Genomic DNA, 17,149 nt, shown 5'->3' on the forward strand with positions numbered 1-17,149 from the left:
AAGAGATGAAGTCAGAATTCCTGTGACTCAAAAAAAAAAAAAAGCTTTTGTAGGTTTCGAGCCCCATGCCCTGTTCGTGGAAGGTGCTCTACACAGGTGTTGATTTGATATTGAGCTTGACACAAAGAACTATAGAACACAGAAAGAGTGGGGTCTGCTTAGCATGAGCCAATTTCATGCCTAAATCGTCATGTTTTTCCTGTTTCTGTTTTTTTTTCTTCCACTTGTGATTGTGCTAACTTCTGATATCCCCCAGGTAAGAAATATCTGTCTCTCTGTCTTTCTTTCTTGTTAAGTGAAAAAGAGAAAAATTCTATAACAGTATATAGTATTTCAATGAGTCCTTTTTCAGCCACAGTAAATTTTCTTTAATCAGTAGCTAGGGAAGGATGTCTGGCTAATTTAATATTCTGGTCAATGATGGATGCATATGCCATCTGTGGATGGCCAATCTTTAGAGAATTTAAATTAATAAAACATATTTGACACCAAATCTGGCCTGAGTACAATTTCATCTTTGATCATTTGAAAGGTAGGAACCCCTAAAGGAGGGGTGCAGGGAGGACTTCTCCAAGGTTCTACTGTAGCAAGGGGATTAAACACCTGTCACCTGACGCCAAGATGTGCTCAGTCCAGGCCTCCCTGTGGCCTCTCTGGCACGCTACTGCACTTCTGCGCAGGGTGGTCCTGACTCTTAACAGTGATGGGATGTTGGGAGTCAAAGCACCCTCACCCCGCTTGCAAGGACAGAGGAGGAAACGTGACCCTCTTCTGTTTCCTCGGCAGGTCAAGGTGCACATCATGTCCTCCTCTCATCTCTTCTACCTGGCCCTGTGCTTGCTCACCTTCACCAGCTCCGCCACGGCTGGACCGGAGACCCTCTGCGGGGCTGAGCTGGTGGACGCTCTTCAGTTCGTGTGTGGAGACAGGGGCTTTTATTTCAGTAAGTAGCCCTCCCTCTCACAGCTCTGTGGATTTACAACCACAGGGAGTGTGTGAATAACTGGATGACTGCCCGTGGCTGGCAGCCGTCCTCAGCCTGGGACTCCTCACCTTAAAGGAAGCCTAGTGTTTCAGTGGGTCCGGGGCAGGTTTTGGAGATTTCAGATGGAATTTTCCTCCTTTGCAGTTTGTCTTTTAACGAATTCCTGATGAGCTCTCCGGCAACTGTTGTGCTCTACCCTCAGTACCCCCTTCCCTCAGTAAAAGAAGGGGGACAAAGTGACCCTGAAGGATTGGGGTTTTGTTCTTGAGACCCCTGTGTGCACATACAAACATATGGAAACATGTAGATCTGTTTGAAGTGCTAGGCCATTTGGAGTAAAATAGCAAGGGGGACTTGGAAAAAGAATTAAGGGGGCACATCCCAGATGTCTCCACGCTATACAAAATATCCAGGAACAGACAGAAGGTGAGTTCCCTCAAAGGCACGTTTGCAAATACACAGACCCCCTCTTAAATGCAAACAGCAATGCTAGGTTAATTTGCCCTCTATGCAAACTGACCTTGGTTTTTGTTATTGCTTTCCTTTGACGTCAGTCTTTTCTGAGGCTCTCCTGTGATATCTCCATCTGGAGAAGGGCTTCTGACAAGTGTGGGGTTACTTATCCCACAAGGAGGTCTCATGATTAAAAAGTTGACACTCAATAAAAGGTAGCCGGCCAAGTCAAGGCTTGCAAATAATAAACACAAACGAAAGTCAGTGCTGCCTGAGGGACCTCATCACTTAAACTAGGATCTACCTCGGAAGCATCTTTCTCATTGTGCATTACAGCACAGTGAAATTTAAAGCCAGATGCTCATTCTATGGAATTCTTTGGAATTTTGGAGAGTTCCAGGATACTGATGCTCATGTCCTCAGCGAACATGAATCATTCTTGAAGATTTATATCGCTCAAGTGTAGACAGCTTACCTCAGTTACCCACTAAGTTTTCAATAGCTCCTGGGATGACTCATACATTTCAAGTCTTTCTCATCTTCTTCCCAGGGAAGGTGGTGGGTGGCGGGGCTGGGGTGGGGGGTAGAGGGGGACACGGGGATAAGGATCCATGTAATGGTCTGGGATGGGTGAAGGGATGGGAAGGAAGAGGCTAAAAGGAGTATTGATTGTGTGTACACATCATAGATTTGGCAACAAATAGCATTTAAACAGCTAGGGACAGAGAATGACACATGCTTTCTGCTGTTTGAATGGGCAAATTCTCACTCTGTTTCCAGCCAATATTTTAATTGAGCAAATTCATCTATTTCTCTGGCAATAAAGTGATCCTATCCAGTTCTTGGTTGCAGCGCAGATGACTCAGTTCATCAGGTGGGTTCTTTCCAAACAGCAGACTTGTTTCACAGAAGGCAAATATGTCACATCAACATCACTCAACAGTGAGCTATCATTAATCTCGACTGTGCTGGTGCTGATCCACACTGAAAAATGAACAAGTAGTCCTCACTTATTATGCCCAAGAGGATTTCTTTGTGCCTTGATAATCCATCTGTGCAGTTTCCTTTGATCCAGTTCACTAGGTGATTGCAGAGCCCACAAGTGTCTTCTGTTACATGCCAGGCTGAGTTATCTTGTTCGATGTGATATGCTCCAGGATGTCCATGCACAGTGCATGGAAACTGGATCCTTCCATGCTTACAATGTGTGCATTTGATTGTGAAAAGTGAGAACAGAAAGAATGATTTGATCCCAAGTAACGATGTGATACCTATGTATGTTCACACAGACACAAGAATATTGGACAACTATGATGGAGACCAACTTCAAGGCACTGAAAGGATTCTTTAATTCTGTTTCTACAATGATCCAATTTAAGCAAATGCTTTTACATTGAAAAGAGCAACTCTTGATGTTTAGAGTATGACTTGGAGAGGAAGGAAGGGGTTTTATAAATTGTGTATTACTGTCAATATTGTCATTGAGAGTCTATGTTCCATAAGTGTTGTAGTAAACAATTCCATGACTTACGTAAATCCTTTCCCTGATGTAGACCCTTATGCACAGAAGTATCTCATTAGCCTTCTAGTCAACTGGACAATCTTGTTTGCTGAAAAGAAGAAGTTAACCCCTTTGACTCCTTTAACTCAAAACACTGATGGAAAATCTGCTGTATGTAAGACACTGTACTAGGCATTGACTAAATGCTTAGAAAAGAATGAGCAAGACAGACTTTGCCTTCAAGGAATTCATAGACTAGTTGCTAACTGAGAGGTTTAGAAAAAGCACAGAAGTATTATCAGGTGTCATAAGAGAAAAATAATCATGGGAGATTAGATTATAGTCATCTATGCTTTTTCCTGAATATTTTGCCCCATATTTGAAATCACCTAACCAGGGTTTGCCCTCTAAACGGGCTCCTTGATGCCAAGTGCTATACTGATTCACCATTAAAACCTAGAACTTAGTTCAATGCCTGGCTCCTATAAGTAGTGGCTCCTATTTGATGGACTAATAGGATTGCATTGAATTGAATCCACTTGAATGAAATGGAACTACATGTTTGGGTTCTTGGTCTCCAACACCATCTAGAATTGGGTTTGTCAAGTACTTTGGACAATTCCTCTCACCTCATATTTACTCAGCTATTTGATAAGACTTTTTAAAATGAAAACAATATATACTAACAAACTTAGAGACTGCATTCTAGTCATCCCCCAAACTACACTGATGGTCTGTTTTGTGTCTGAGCCAATTATTCTTACAGGCATCAACTGTTGTCAACAAATTTTATTGAGTTTCCTTTTTGTCCCAGGAGATTTACTGTGTGTGGAGAAGTCAGCTCCAAGTATTTACAGTCTTTGAAATACTTATTAAAGCAAACCAGTCTTCTCCACCTCCACCCTGTCAATATCCCCTCTTCCTAAATTTTTACCCATATTTTCAAAATTTTATTGTGGCCATGCCTTTTGCTTTAAGCTGCTTGAAATCCCATTTTGAAAGTATGGTTGTTGTTGTTTTTTAATAGTGGAAAGCAATTTCGATCTTACTTTGAGATTCAAACATGGAAAGAAAATTGTCTCCATATCTATCTCTTTTGTTGGGCCGGAATGTTTAACAAGGAAAGATTTTTTAAAACCTTATGAGGAACACAACTGAATAAAATTTTCTGTCATACTTATTTTGTATAGATCAACCCAGTGTTGTGAATGAGCTCATATTTCTCCACAAGCCCAAGTTCCACTACAGCACAGGGCAAAGCAACCGTCTAGATTATCTTTTTTTGTGAACATCTTCCCAGCATAAGTGAAACACTTCCTCTATAATTAATGCAGCTTCCCCAGACATTTTCAGAAATGAAACTTCCAATGAAGAGCTAATTACTGATTCTTCCCTGTGCGTCGCAGTAAGAGAGCGTATCAACCAGTCTTGTGTGCTCACAGCCCTGTGAGAAAAATGGTGGCTTAATGGAGGTGGTACACTGGGAAAGAGCTAGCTATTATCTCACCAGACTGATGGAGCTCTCACAGAGGGTGGCTTGTTATAACCTCGTTTTGTGTGAAACTGCAAGAGGAAAAGAGCTTTGAGTGAAATAAGAGACATTAAGCGTACTATAGATATAATTTTTGAGAGCCATTAACCATTTTAACATGCACTTTAACAGGGTTTGTGGAATTTCTCTCCTTGGAGATACTTTAAAAATTGATGGACAACCAACCATCTTGGATGGTTTCAATTAAAAGTAACCAAAAGAAAGCGAATTCTGGGGTCCTTTTTAGTTTTAAGAGTCTATAAACAATCCCTTAAATAAACTGTGTATGCTTTACCTCAGGAGTCTGGGAAAAAAGGGGAAGTAAATCAATTAGAGAAGAAAGTTGGATACCCTTTCGGCTGTTCCAGATTTATAGCTTTTATAAAACATACTTCCAATGCATAGTTATTAAGAACAAATGGCATTCTTCATGTGTTAAAACATACTGTTTGTAGAGTGTAAGTGAAACTTTGCCATGAATTTCATTGTTATTGATTGAAACAACCTCCTTAGATCTAGGTTATTATTATTAACTCAAGCTTCTTTCATTTGAAGTGGAGTGCTCAGAAAACTGCTCCCAGACCTGTCATTCATTAGCTCTATGGCTGTGGCAAACATTTAAACTTCCTGGGCTGAAATGTCCTTGTCTATAAAACAAGGAGATTTTGTTAAGGTGAATGACCTCTTCTAACTTTAACAGACTCCTAGTCTAGGTTGTAATTAGCAAAGATTTGGTGCTATTCAAGAAAGGAGAACCTAGGATTTAAGTAGTGACCAAAGAACATTTAACCTCCTTTATCTTCTTTAGGTTGATTCTGTTTGTCCTCAAAGACAGGAAATTATACCTACTTAAAGAAAGAGGAACCAATTTCTTTTTTTTTTTAATTGGGTTTCAAACCCTCAGAGATGGACTAGAAGCTCAGTTATGATGAAAGCCACACAGGTAATCTACCCAAAAGGGCATACACCTCGTGAGAACAGATTGCCATTTTTCTTTGCTAGGAAGGACCAACTGACAGTTTTCATTTACATTTTCTCACTCTCTGGATATGATGGGGACAAGTGAGGTCCGATTTTAGCTGCCCTTTATTAAATTAGACAAATTATTATTTAAGGCCTTTTCCCAACCTATTGATACTGCCTTTCCAATTAAAGAAGAGACTGTACAATTTGGGGCATAGATACAGTGACCCACCAGAATGGAGCTGGATTTAAGCTGTGCCTTTGGCATTCTTGGTTTGGTACCTCTTAGACTGCCAGCCATGCATTTGTATGACAGCTGGTCAAAGTTAGGGGCACAGTCATTGGCTAAGCTTTTCTCTTTGAAACTAATTGACACATGTGGGGTTTGACCTTAATGCCCTGACCTCATCATTAGCACTACTAAGCTAATAAGCCACAGATATTCGTAAAGAAAAACAATGTTTTTACATTGACCCTAAGTATTTGCTACTACTCTTTAAATAGACTTAACAAGACCAAGGGACCACTAAGAAAGTGATGGTTTCTATGCAAAATTAGAAAATAATTTACATTTTTCTGACATTTCAATGCTTTCAAAACCATCTCCTCCCTCATAGAAAATTATAAGAAGAAGAGTGAAGGGTTCAAGACCAAGAACATGGTCTCTTGTGCCAAGGACCCAGAATTTGAATTCCAGCTCTGCAACTTACTTGGGGGGTGGTCTTGAACAAATTACTTAACCTCTTTGTTCCTCAATTTCCTCATCTGTAAAATGGGACCTGGCTTGTGGAACTGGTATAAGGGTTAAGTGAGTTAATACAATAGAACATATTAACCTAGAGTTTTTCCTGGCACATGGTAAGCACCATACACATGTTAGCTATTATACTTATTTATTCTCCTCTGGAATTAGTTGCAGAGTCTGTTGCAAAGGGTGAGGTATCTGAACAACCAATTTATTATACAGTTATTTTCTTTCCTTAGGGGCAGCATATAAACCCTGTTATTATTAGTAGTAACAGTTATATAGTAGGGTCACTAACAAGAAGAATGTCTTAAGTTTGACCAGTATCTTTATTTTTCAAAATCCAGTAGTATCAGCTCTATCTCCTTGTCTATACCGTAGTCTTAAAAGGTAAGAATTATTGCTTCATTGGACAAATGAGAAATGTGAAACACTGAGACTTTGTGACTTACCTCACTGGATGGATCCAGAACGAAAGTCAAAGTCCCTTGTCTTCAAAAAGCATGTTCAACTGGCCACCCACATTGTTTAAAGGCCAAAAATGTTGTAGTACAGGGGCTTCCAAAATTCCAGTCCTCTTCTAAGAAATAAGGAAAAGGGTGATTCGGCTGACTTTGAGCACTTCTCTGAAAGGAAGCATGAGGGACATATCCATGTAATTTCATCTTCTAGAAAAATGTAGGAAATAATAACAAAATTCCATCAAGGTGCACAGGAGAAGTCTTCTTGGTTGAGAGGCTGCTACTGTTCAAGAGCCTTCGTAGACTGAACTCTTGAACCCCACTCAGACAGAGCTCACCTGTGGGGACTAGGGTATGCAATATAATCTGGGAAAGCCCCTCCTGATTCAAGTGTTCCTCTTCCTCTGCCAGCAAACCTCAACTTTGCATTTCATGCAACTATTAGTTCTGTTGGTTTTTCTCAAACACCTACTGAAGAAGGGCTGTTTATTTGAACCAAGGACCTTTCTCTCGGAGCTATGAGAGAAGGTGTGAAAGAAAGATGGTCACAAGCATCATAATCCCAATAGTGTACCAGGCAGAAAGAGACTTCCCTAACTAGACCATAAAAGGAGTGGTGGGAGCAGCTAGGGGTTTGGATGCAATGCTTCTACCTGTACAGGTATCACTCAACCAGTTGTTTGAGGACCATTGATAATGGAATGTCTCATATCTCCAGTGGCTGGTTGGCTAGACATTTTAGATCCAAAAGAGAGTTTTGGTGTCCTTCAAATTCTCTAGGCCTTCATAGAGCTTGTCCAGGCACCATGCACCATGCCAGCATTCCTCAAGGCCTCTGTTAAGAACCAACCTCATCTCTCTAGCAGCTTCTTTCTGATTGCACAGCCCATTCCAGAGAATCAGACACACTAAAAACAGGCGCAAGATCTCCCAAGGAGACCTCTCAGCGTTCTCAACAACAGGCTACAAAGCCTTTGCTCTTTTATGCAGCCAGACATCTTTAACAACCATGGTGGCAAAAAATCCTTTTGCACTGAGCTGCTGCCCTGGCCAAGTTCCATCCTACACCTCTTGGTGAAACATCAGCAGGCTCTTACATCACAAAGCATTACTTTTGGTTGCCTGGAAAGTTCAGATCCACGGGCCTTATTAGCTGTTAGACGAAGGAGATGACAATGTAGCATTTTGTTTGTCTTTATCTATATGCGAGATCATGTTTAAAACATAGCAAAGAGCTGTTATTTGACATGCAATTTCTTAACTGAACTAAGCTGTATGCCTATTTAATGCATTGTTTAGTCTCACATTGGCTAAAGTCACTTAAAGAAGCACTTGGCAAGCTCTGGCTCCTCATTCTTGGCATAGCTGCCCCTCTTACTTTTTCACTGAACCTTAAATACCAAGAAAAACCCTTCACTTACTTTGCATCTGGCATATTGCTTACTGCAATTGGCCAGAACTTCTGCACGTGGCTCTCTGCATTTGTCCTACGGTAATTGACGGCTTTGCAATATTTGATCAGCAGCAGCCTGGACCCAAAGAGAAATTGTGCAACGAGCCGAGACCACACAGCCTTTTAAATTAAAATCTTTTACATTAAATGTTCAGGTGTTCTGCAAGAATAGGATTCGCATGCCAAAAAAAATAAAAAAGGGCATGGTGACAACCATGGGAAGACACCCAAGAACCTGATTATTGATTAAGTACACATCCCTGTAATATCTCCCTCTTAAAACTGCCTCATTGTTCAAAGGAAGTAAAATTGAAAACTGCTACCAGTTTGGAAGCCCTTGAAAAAGAACTTAGTCAAACACTAGCAATTAAACTCAGAGAGAAGCGGTACGTGCAGGTTCACACTGCTAACTAGTGGCCGAGGTGGAAGGAGATACTGGTGGTTCTGTTTTCTGATTCCAGTGCAGTGCTCTGTCTATCACAGCAACGAACCGTGCCTGTGTCGGAGTTACCTGGTAAGGGAAAATGACCAGGAGAGGCCTCCACTCAAGCTTCTCCAGACGAATGTAGGTCTTGGTGGCTCACCTGAGACTTACATTGATACTTCTGTTCCTTGGCTGTTGAAACGTGTACAAACTGAAGTGATTCCCTGCCTGTTACCTATACAATGCTCCAAACTTTCAGATGTGCTTCAGGAATTCCGAGTCCACTTAAGGACATAATTTAGACTATTCTTGTAGATTATATTATTCTGACTCTGGTCACTCTCTCCAATGTCAACTTGGGTAGCGCTGCTCTGGAATGACTTAGCAAAGCTGTGCTCCTGGAAAATCTGAAACAGTCTGACGAGTTGTTGGATCAGCTTTTTTTTTTTCTGGAGATTTCTCTGACTGACCCAAGCCAAAAGAAATTTACACCTGATTTTTTTTTTGCAGTCTTCCAAGCAAATACTCTATGAATCTCTTCAGACTTTCTTCTTTCATCTTTGATCTTTATGAGTCACTGGAGAGGCTGTTGCAGGGGTCTTTCTAAACTCTGAAAATGTGTTCGTTATAGAGTCAGTTCTGTGACTATTGCTGGGAAGATGGCACCTCTGTGCCATTTACCCTGATGAAATGGGTCTTTCATCAGAGGGAAGTGATTAAGAAAGTCTGCACTGAGCCAACCCACATGCAGCTGGTTCCTGGTTATCGATGAAACTGGGGGAAAGAGCACCAAGAGTTAGAACTCTAAAATAAAAAGATCTGGGGACATTGCAGAATTCAGCCCCCTGGCTTCCCCTCTCTCCCTGCCCCCAGCCCCAGCCTCTTGGTAAGACCTAGAGGCACGTTTCTAAACCCTGTTTCATTTTCCCACTCCCCCGCTCACCTCCCCCAGCAGTGCCATTGGCAGCAGAGTTTCTCAACCTCCACACTGTTGACATTTGAGGGCAGATCATTTTTGCTGGGGGCGGGGGGCTGTCCTGAGCCTTTTGGAATGTTTAGCACCATACTTGGCTCCACCTCTACGTGTCAGGAGTCCCCCCCTCCCAGCTGAGACAATCAAAACTGCCTCCAGACATTGCCAAATGTCCCTGGGTTGGGGAGAGGGGGGAAATCACTCCACATTGCGAACCACTGGACTAGAGAAATCTGTAGAAGGGGAGTGACTAGAGATATGGGAAACCATGAGTGAAAGTCACACATAAATTAATGATCAGTCACAGGTCAATCAGGAGTCTGTGGGCCATTGCCCAGAGTAAGCAATAAGAAGAGTGTGGTTTTGAAAGCTTTTCTCTGAAAATGAAAAGCTCCTCCTATAAGCGAAATAAAAGGTGTTTGCAGGCCCTCCTCTTCACCTTATAGCTCTGAAACTCATTTATGTTAGTAACAGCAGGAAAGGGAGGCAAAAATGATAGAGAGCAGAACTGTGTGCTTAGAAGTTTGTGACCATCTGGAACAAATGAAAGGGAAGCTGGTTATCTTTGTGACTTTGAAGTTTGTGGCCATTCTCTTCTTAGTCAAAGAATAAATAAGCTCTCAGTTCCTCACAAGTGAAAAAATCTGGTTCAGAGATAGTGGCCACAATTTTTCTCCTCCCTTCTTTTATCATTCCTACCTGAGTAACACCACAGTCCCTTTCGTTGCTCATAAACAGCCCAAACAGAAAGCAAAAAGTGAAGGTGAACAAAGTTTTTATTTGGAAATCAGAAGTTCCACGTTTGGGCCTCACCCAATCCCCCTGCTTAACTGCTCTATGACCTTGGAGAAGTCACTTAATGTCCTTGGGCCTTACGTTAGTAAAATGGAAGTAAAAATACACAGCTCAGGCTGAACTACAGAAGGGCTTTGGAAACCGAAAGGGCCATCCATGTGCGTCACTATTAATGGATTGAATCAAACAGTTTGCCTTGTCCCTCTAATCATCATCCACAAATTAACTTAGTGGTTTGACTTCAACCGCTAATGACATTGGCCCATTAGCTCAGTGGTTCTGCAATAATTGCAATAGAGAAAAGTCAACTTGGCAGCATGTCTTCTCACCCTTACTAATGAAAAAAAAAAGCATGTTCGTATCTTTATTCACATGTTACTTTGCATGTAGACCACCCAAGAGTTAATTCATGGATCTTCAAATGCTCACTGTGTATTTCCTCATTGGAGGAAGCAGAAAAACGATGGGGCTATCACTTTACCACAGTGAGTGAGCTTGCTTAACGAGTTTGTCTCCATAAGGTGGTTAGGTGGGCACCGAAGTATCACACTCGTAAGCATGAGATTTCTATTCTCCCAAGTCAGCTCTTGGTGATTTCCGCTTTACCTGAAAAAGCAGTGTTCAGCAGAAGGAATGTACTCACTAATCAGAAAACTATCTTTGCACTCTCACGTTGCCCATCTAAACTGCTTCATTATCACTGCCTGACTTAGGGGCATTGAATTTCTTTGTTGAAACATGGCTTTGATGAAATCAAAATTGTGAGTTTTATCACCATGTGGACCAGTGGCCATGTGATTCCATCCCAGAGCCTTCACATCCAGCAGCTTCCAGAGACACAACATTTGACATAAGTAAGACACTTTGGAACCTCACAATCAAATGCCAGTTACTGCTAGTGGGAATTTGCATCCTCTCTATTTTGAGCTCTTTCAGAAAAAGAAACTAAGTTTAAAAATTTTTTTCCATCCTCCACAGCATCCAGTGGTGGGCACTTAATAAAGCTCCTTGACTTGATGTTGCAAAAGTCATTCCAAAAGCTATTTTCTTCTGCCAAGTCTCCAGAATATACCCCACGACTTTCCACTTGCTACTGCCTCCAATGTGGATCTGAGATTGAAGGTATAGATTTAAAAAGTCTGTTTGATGAGAGGTGTCATCTCTTGGGACCCCTTCACAGTTGTCCTATAGAAACTTCTCCTAGATTAACAGTAAGCTGATTCTAGTCAACAGGGAGTTTTGGGGGGCTACCATAGGAGGCCTCACAAATAGCTTCCACCTCTGCAAGTAGTGATGGAAAGAGAACCTATACTCCATTCCTCTATCCTGTTTCATCTGAGACACTCACAGGACAAGGAGCAGGGGGGCATCAAGGGAAGGTACTCAACAAATGGGATCCCCCTGCCAAATAAGTCTCCCGGCAGGTATCACAACGGGAGCACCAGCCCTCAGAGAACACTACGAGTATGGCTCGGTTTCTGATTGCCAAAGCCTAACTGAAGAATTGGAGTGCTAGGAAGAACTGTATAGGGCAATCTAGTCCAGTGCTCTCACTTCCCAGATGAGGCAAGCAACGTCCAGGAAAAACATGGTGTGCGTGAGGTCACAAAGCACACTGCTGGGAGATCCAGCACAGCAGCGCAGTCACCTCATTCTCAGTCTGGAACTCTTTGCACAGGGGAGCACTTTAAACTTAACCTTAAAACTCACATGAAGGTAAACTGCTGTGGCAGAGCCTGCTGGTTTAACCTGTCAGAACAGTCTTTCTTTGAAAACTCAAACCCTTAACCATTCATGAAAACCTTCTTCCAATTTCTACCACCCTTTGAAGAATAGCGTACAGTTTAAATCTGACCAACGTGATTATAGGACTAGGGATCTTCATAGACCTTAATAGTGTGATGGATTGGGAACTTTAAAAAACAAGTAATGAGCTAATTATTTCTTAGAGATAATTTTAATTTGAAGTCATGTCAGCTGGTTGACAAGTTTATGCATTTCGTATTGCGTGTTAAGTCTGACGCTACCCCAAACGAAAGGTACTGTCAATGCATTAGCTCTGTCCCCACACATTCCTGACTCGCTAGTCTTCCATGAAGGTCTTCCATGAAGAAGCTTAAATTTTCCTACGTATTTTGAGTTTTATGTTTCTTTCCATTAAAGTTTCCAGCCGTTCATAGACATATTTAGTTTGGCAGAAGGTAGTGGTGACTCATAGAATGAAGAAATGTGAAAGCAAAGCTACTGAAAATGGATCTAATTTCTTTTTTGGGTAATTTGGGAGCAAGCGATTGATAATTTGTCTAATTTTTCCTGGTTTCATCAGCTGCCATACTGCCAAATATTTGTTCCATATGGATGCTTTGTTATTCCTGAAACATATAACACATCCCAGCTGCAACTATATATAATACGGCCAAAGGGTAAGACTATTGTTGGCTCGTTTTCTCATTGTTTTTGGCTGGACACCCTCAATCAATGGGTATTGAGTGAAAATACAGGATCATATTGAAACCATTTTCGGCATGTTCCTTCCTATGGATCCAGCTCTCGCCCTGTGAGTTTGTCAAGCACAGCAAATGTTCCCTATTACAGGGATGATTATGTTTTCGGCATAGTCGCGACTGCCAGCTAATTGCATTCAGCTTATAACTCCACTCTCTGTTTGATGTAGAGATGTTTTTGGCTCGCACAGATTTCTTTTCAGCTGATTCTCGTCTCCCACTATGGAACAGATATTTGGGGATAGATTCTGAGAAGATCCATGACACATTCATACAAGTGGTGTCATTTCAGGCTTTACTTTAAGATAGACAGGCTGTGGGCCCTGAGTCATATGACTCATAGGACTTGTAAAAGGTATTACTGCCACAAATCTGGCTGGCATTTCTGTAGATTGCTAGTGCTTTGCGTACAATTATGGAAATCCTTACCAGAGAAGCCAGACAAGGGCTCAGTAACATTGCACAGAAACACCATGGTGTGCAAACTGCAGACACAGAAGGATTTACTTCTGGCTGGTTCTAAGGTAGGCACGGACCACTTAGTGTCTTAAAGTCATTCAGCAAGTGATTGCTTTTAATCTATATGAATTATTTTGATGCCCAACTCAATAAAAAACAGCAATAACAAGAAAAAACAGAGACTCTATCCCTTAGGAAAAAAGAAACAAGATTTTATTGCAGGCCATGGAAAGTGTTTCGTGGCAAGAAATAATCTCTTGTTTATAAGGGGGAAATTTAGCTTGATTAACAAGTGTTCTCAGGAGCACACATCAACATTACATAGTAAAAATATTATTTCATATATATAGACAGATCTAGAGTCTTGCTACTCACAGAGCCTGAGAAGGAGTTAAAAATGCAGAATAAGGCCTTTACTCGGGAATAATTAACACAAAACTGCATTTTAACCAGATAACCAGAGGATCCGCATGCACATCAGGGTCTAAGGAGCCCTGGCCTAGGGAATGGCAGGAAATAATGGCAGGTATGTGTTCACTGGTGACTCCATCCATTCAGAGAGAGCTCAAAATAGGACTGAACTTTCACTGAAGATTTGCAAAATGTTGTTGCGGCCAAACGTGCTTTTGGTCATTCACAGTATATATGCTGATTCAACTGCATCAAGTCCCAATTCTCGCAAGTTGGTGGGGCCTTTCCTCAGAGAAAGTATAGAACTGCTCCAAGGATAACCTCATGGCCTGACCTTCCGTGAACTGGAAATTGGAACTTCTAATTGCTGTGGCTGCAATTTCCAGGCCCATCACTGGGGCCAGAAGCTGTGATCCAGTCCTTCAGATCTTGCCAGTTTCTTTTTCAATAGTTACATTTTTTTTAAAGAATAGCCAAGCAAAAATCCTTAAAAATTATTTTCTAATTGCATTGAGTGGACAAGTGTGTTTTACTCATATCGGATTGCCTCCCTTGTCGTGCTCATCCAGGTTCTAACATTTCTTATGACTCTGGGTTAATGAGTTTCATTAGGGTTGCTATTCGGATTTGAAAGAAATGGTTTTAAGCTGAGAAAGGTGATTTTCTGTCACCTATGGGAAGATGAAGGGTAAACTTTGAAACTGTTTTTCCAAAGAGACAGCCGACTCCCTAGGTGAAAGGCTGCACGAGACCTGTTCTGGAGCTCAGCACGTTACCTGCCCTGAGCCCATTAATGAAGGTCAAGTTATCTAAGGGACGTGGCTTCAGAAAGACATTAGCCCACAGCAGGACCAGTAAGAGTGACAGAGGGCCAGTTTGTAACTTGCAGTCCTTAATGACATTAGAGAAAAAGGGAGGGCTTTGAACTTGGGAGTTAGGGCATCTTGAATTTACCCAGTGCTTTACCACTAAATAACTTGATAAATTGAGTGATTAGTCTCCTGGGTCTCAAAACCTATTGCCATTGGAACAATGATATTAAGATAAAGCAAGACATTCCACTTCTGAAGTGGGATCTTTGAGGTATCTTTTTACAATTTTCCAGGGGGAAAAAATAAAACACAGAGTTTTCACTTTTTTCACATACGGTTTTCCTAAACTTCAGTCCATACCACCTTTTGATACTATTCAGCTCTAGGATAAGGTGGCATTGGACTTAGTCCACAATTATATATTTAATTTGTTTAGACTTAACCCACAGCATTTTAATATAACAACATACCTGACGACCTGACACTCTACCCACTGAAAGAATGTGTTGACAAAGATAAGACCTTTTCCAGAACTACCACCTACTCTATTGTTTCATGGGAATATCTAAAATCCTTTCAGAAATTCATCTGGATGTGTAGTTTATTGTTTGTTTCTTTATTTGCACTCTTCTTTCATTACTTTTCTTCAGCACTTTTATAAAATGTGTGGAAGTAAAATTGTAGTGCTAACCAATGTGATTATAGCATCATTGGTTGGGTACCTGCTCTGTGCTTAGCAACACACAAGGGGAAGTGAAGCCATGCCTTCAGAGAGGTTTCATGATAGCATGGGGGGAACCATTTTATATCAATCCAACAACCCCAAGCTTGAGTCAGGTAGGAATATTTCTCCCCTATGTCATTCTAGTCCACGCCATTCACTGAGTGCCTCCAGTTGCTACATCTCTCTGGATATGAACCACATACCGTTCTCTCTTATTTAATTCAACACTCATGTATGGCCTTTGTACTATCACCCAGACTCTAGACTAGAGTCTCGAAACACTGCTGTTTCATATGAACAAGACACAAAACTTTTATCTTTAAGCAAACAAAACAAGTATACAGCTCAGACAGAATCTTTAATAACAATCAAGTACTCCTAGGGAACAAAGAATCCAAAACTGAAAAACCAAACATTCAATAATTTAGAGATAATTAAAGGCTTATTTCTTCAAGAGCAAGTAGAGTTTTTGGCCAGTGACCTTGTAAAGCAGGCAAGGCCAGGTTTCTAGCCAACACAATAGACAAGTTACACAATCACTCAGGGGCGTTAGGACAGTGGAGGCCATCAAACGCCACTTTCAGACATAGCAAGTAGCAGCATTGTAGTTTATTTTGCACCAAGATCCGGAACAGCTGTTACCAGTTCTCTGGAAGATACACGTGTCCCTCCTTCCATTCCCATCACTGTTGAGGTCCTCCTCATCACTCACCAAAACGATTGCAACAGCCTCTTCAGTGATCCCTCTGTGTCCAATATTGCTTGACACCAGCCATCCCACCCATGAGATTAATCTTTCTAAAGCACAGTTATAATCACATTATCCCTTTTCTAAACAATTCCCACTGACCGTCCATGACTAAGTAAATTAAATCAAAACTCTCCAATTTGACATTAAGGCATTTTATATAAGGCCTCCAACTAACTCTCCAATTGTATTTCCTAATGTTTCCCTTTAGCAAAACTCACAAACTGGCAGCCTGCAAGTTGGATGCAATCTTTAGAAGTATTTTGTTTGGCAAATACAACATTTTTATAAAACTTTAAACTCTATATTTACTAAAGTACTCTCCCCTCTATAGTGCCAATGCACATGCTTTCTGCTTATCAAAATCCCCACCACTGTCTATTAACTTACTCTGGTCCACTTAACTTCTTTATATGATTTGTTTGGTTCTGATAGGCATTTGGGTTTACAAATGCCCCTGCATATTCCAAAATCCAGCCTAAATGACTTACTACCTGTTTTATTTTTCCGGACTTTTCCTTCTGTTCTTCTCTCAAATGTTACCTCCTCTATAAAAGCTTCTACTCGGTGTCAACTTTCTTCCCTCTGAATTGCAATCATATCATTCTTACAACACTTATAAGGCATTATTCTATATTGCGTGTTTTGGTGAGAGTTCATGCTTTATACCAGCTGGTTGACTATAAGCTCCTCGAAGATAAGGGCTGCTTTATTAATCTCGGTAAGATCCCACATATTCCTTGTACACAGTATGGTCGGTGTCTGCGTGGAATTGTTATCTATTTTTCTTTGTCCAGGCCTAGACTAGTTGCGTACATCCATAAGAGGGCAATAACTCATTTGAAATGCAAGCATGGCTGAATCAGAAGGCCCCTGTCGACTTTTAGGCATTTCAAGTAGGGAGTGAGAAATGCCGTATCTAAAGGAAACTACTGAGGGAATGTAGGTAAACAAAACATGATCCTTTTTCTTGGAAGCTGGCTGTGATCTTCCAATTAAGTCACTATTGCATGCCTCATGAGAAACATTGGCAAACCATTTAATAGTCTCAACTAGGGTCAGAGTTACAGATGTCAATCTATTCCTGGGGGCCCTGCTGAAATGGTGAGGCTCTACACACTGCATTCGAGAGTGTCCATTTCTAAAGGCAGCAAATGCCCAGAGAGGAGCGCTCCCTCCTGTTTGCTCTGGCACAGGGCTGTCAACA

At 41.3% G+C, this 17,149-nt stretch overlaps 1 protein-coding gene across 5 annotated transcripts in view; it reads left to right on the forward strand.

Annotated features, from left to right (window-relative positions):
- IGF1 (insulin like growth factor 1) overlaps positions 1–17,149 on the forward strand; it is a 76,174-nt gene that overhangs the window by 3,980 nt on the left and 55,045 nt on the right. For all 5 annotated transcript variants that reach the window (XM_045826384.1, XM_045826388.1, XM_045826385.1 and 2 more), the window contains exon 2: positions 787–943. In XM_045826384.1, the coding sequence (XP_045682340.1) occupies positions 787–943 (157 nt within the window). The remainder of the gene's footprint in view (positions 1–786; positions 944–17,149) is intronic.

The sequence above is a fragment of the Phyllostomus hastatus genome, unplaced genomic scaffold (assembly GCF_019186645.2).
Source record: "Phyllostomus hastatus isolate PE091 unplaced genomic scaffold, TTU_PhHast_1.1 phas_scaffold_755, whole genome shotgun sequence".
NCBI lineage: Eukaryota > Metazoa > Chordata > Mammalia > Chiroptera > Phyllostomidae > Phyllostomus > Phyllostomus hastatus.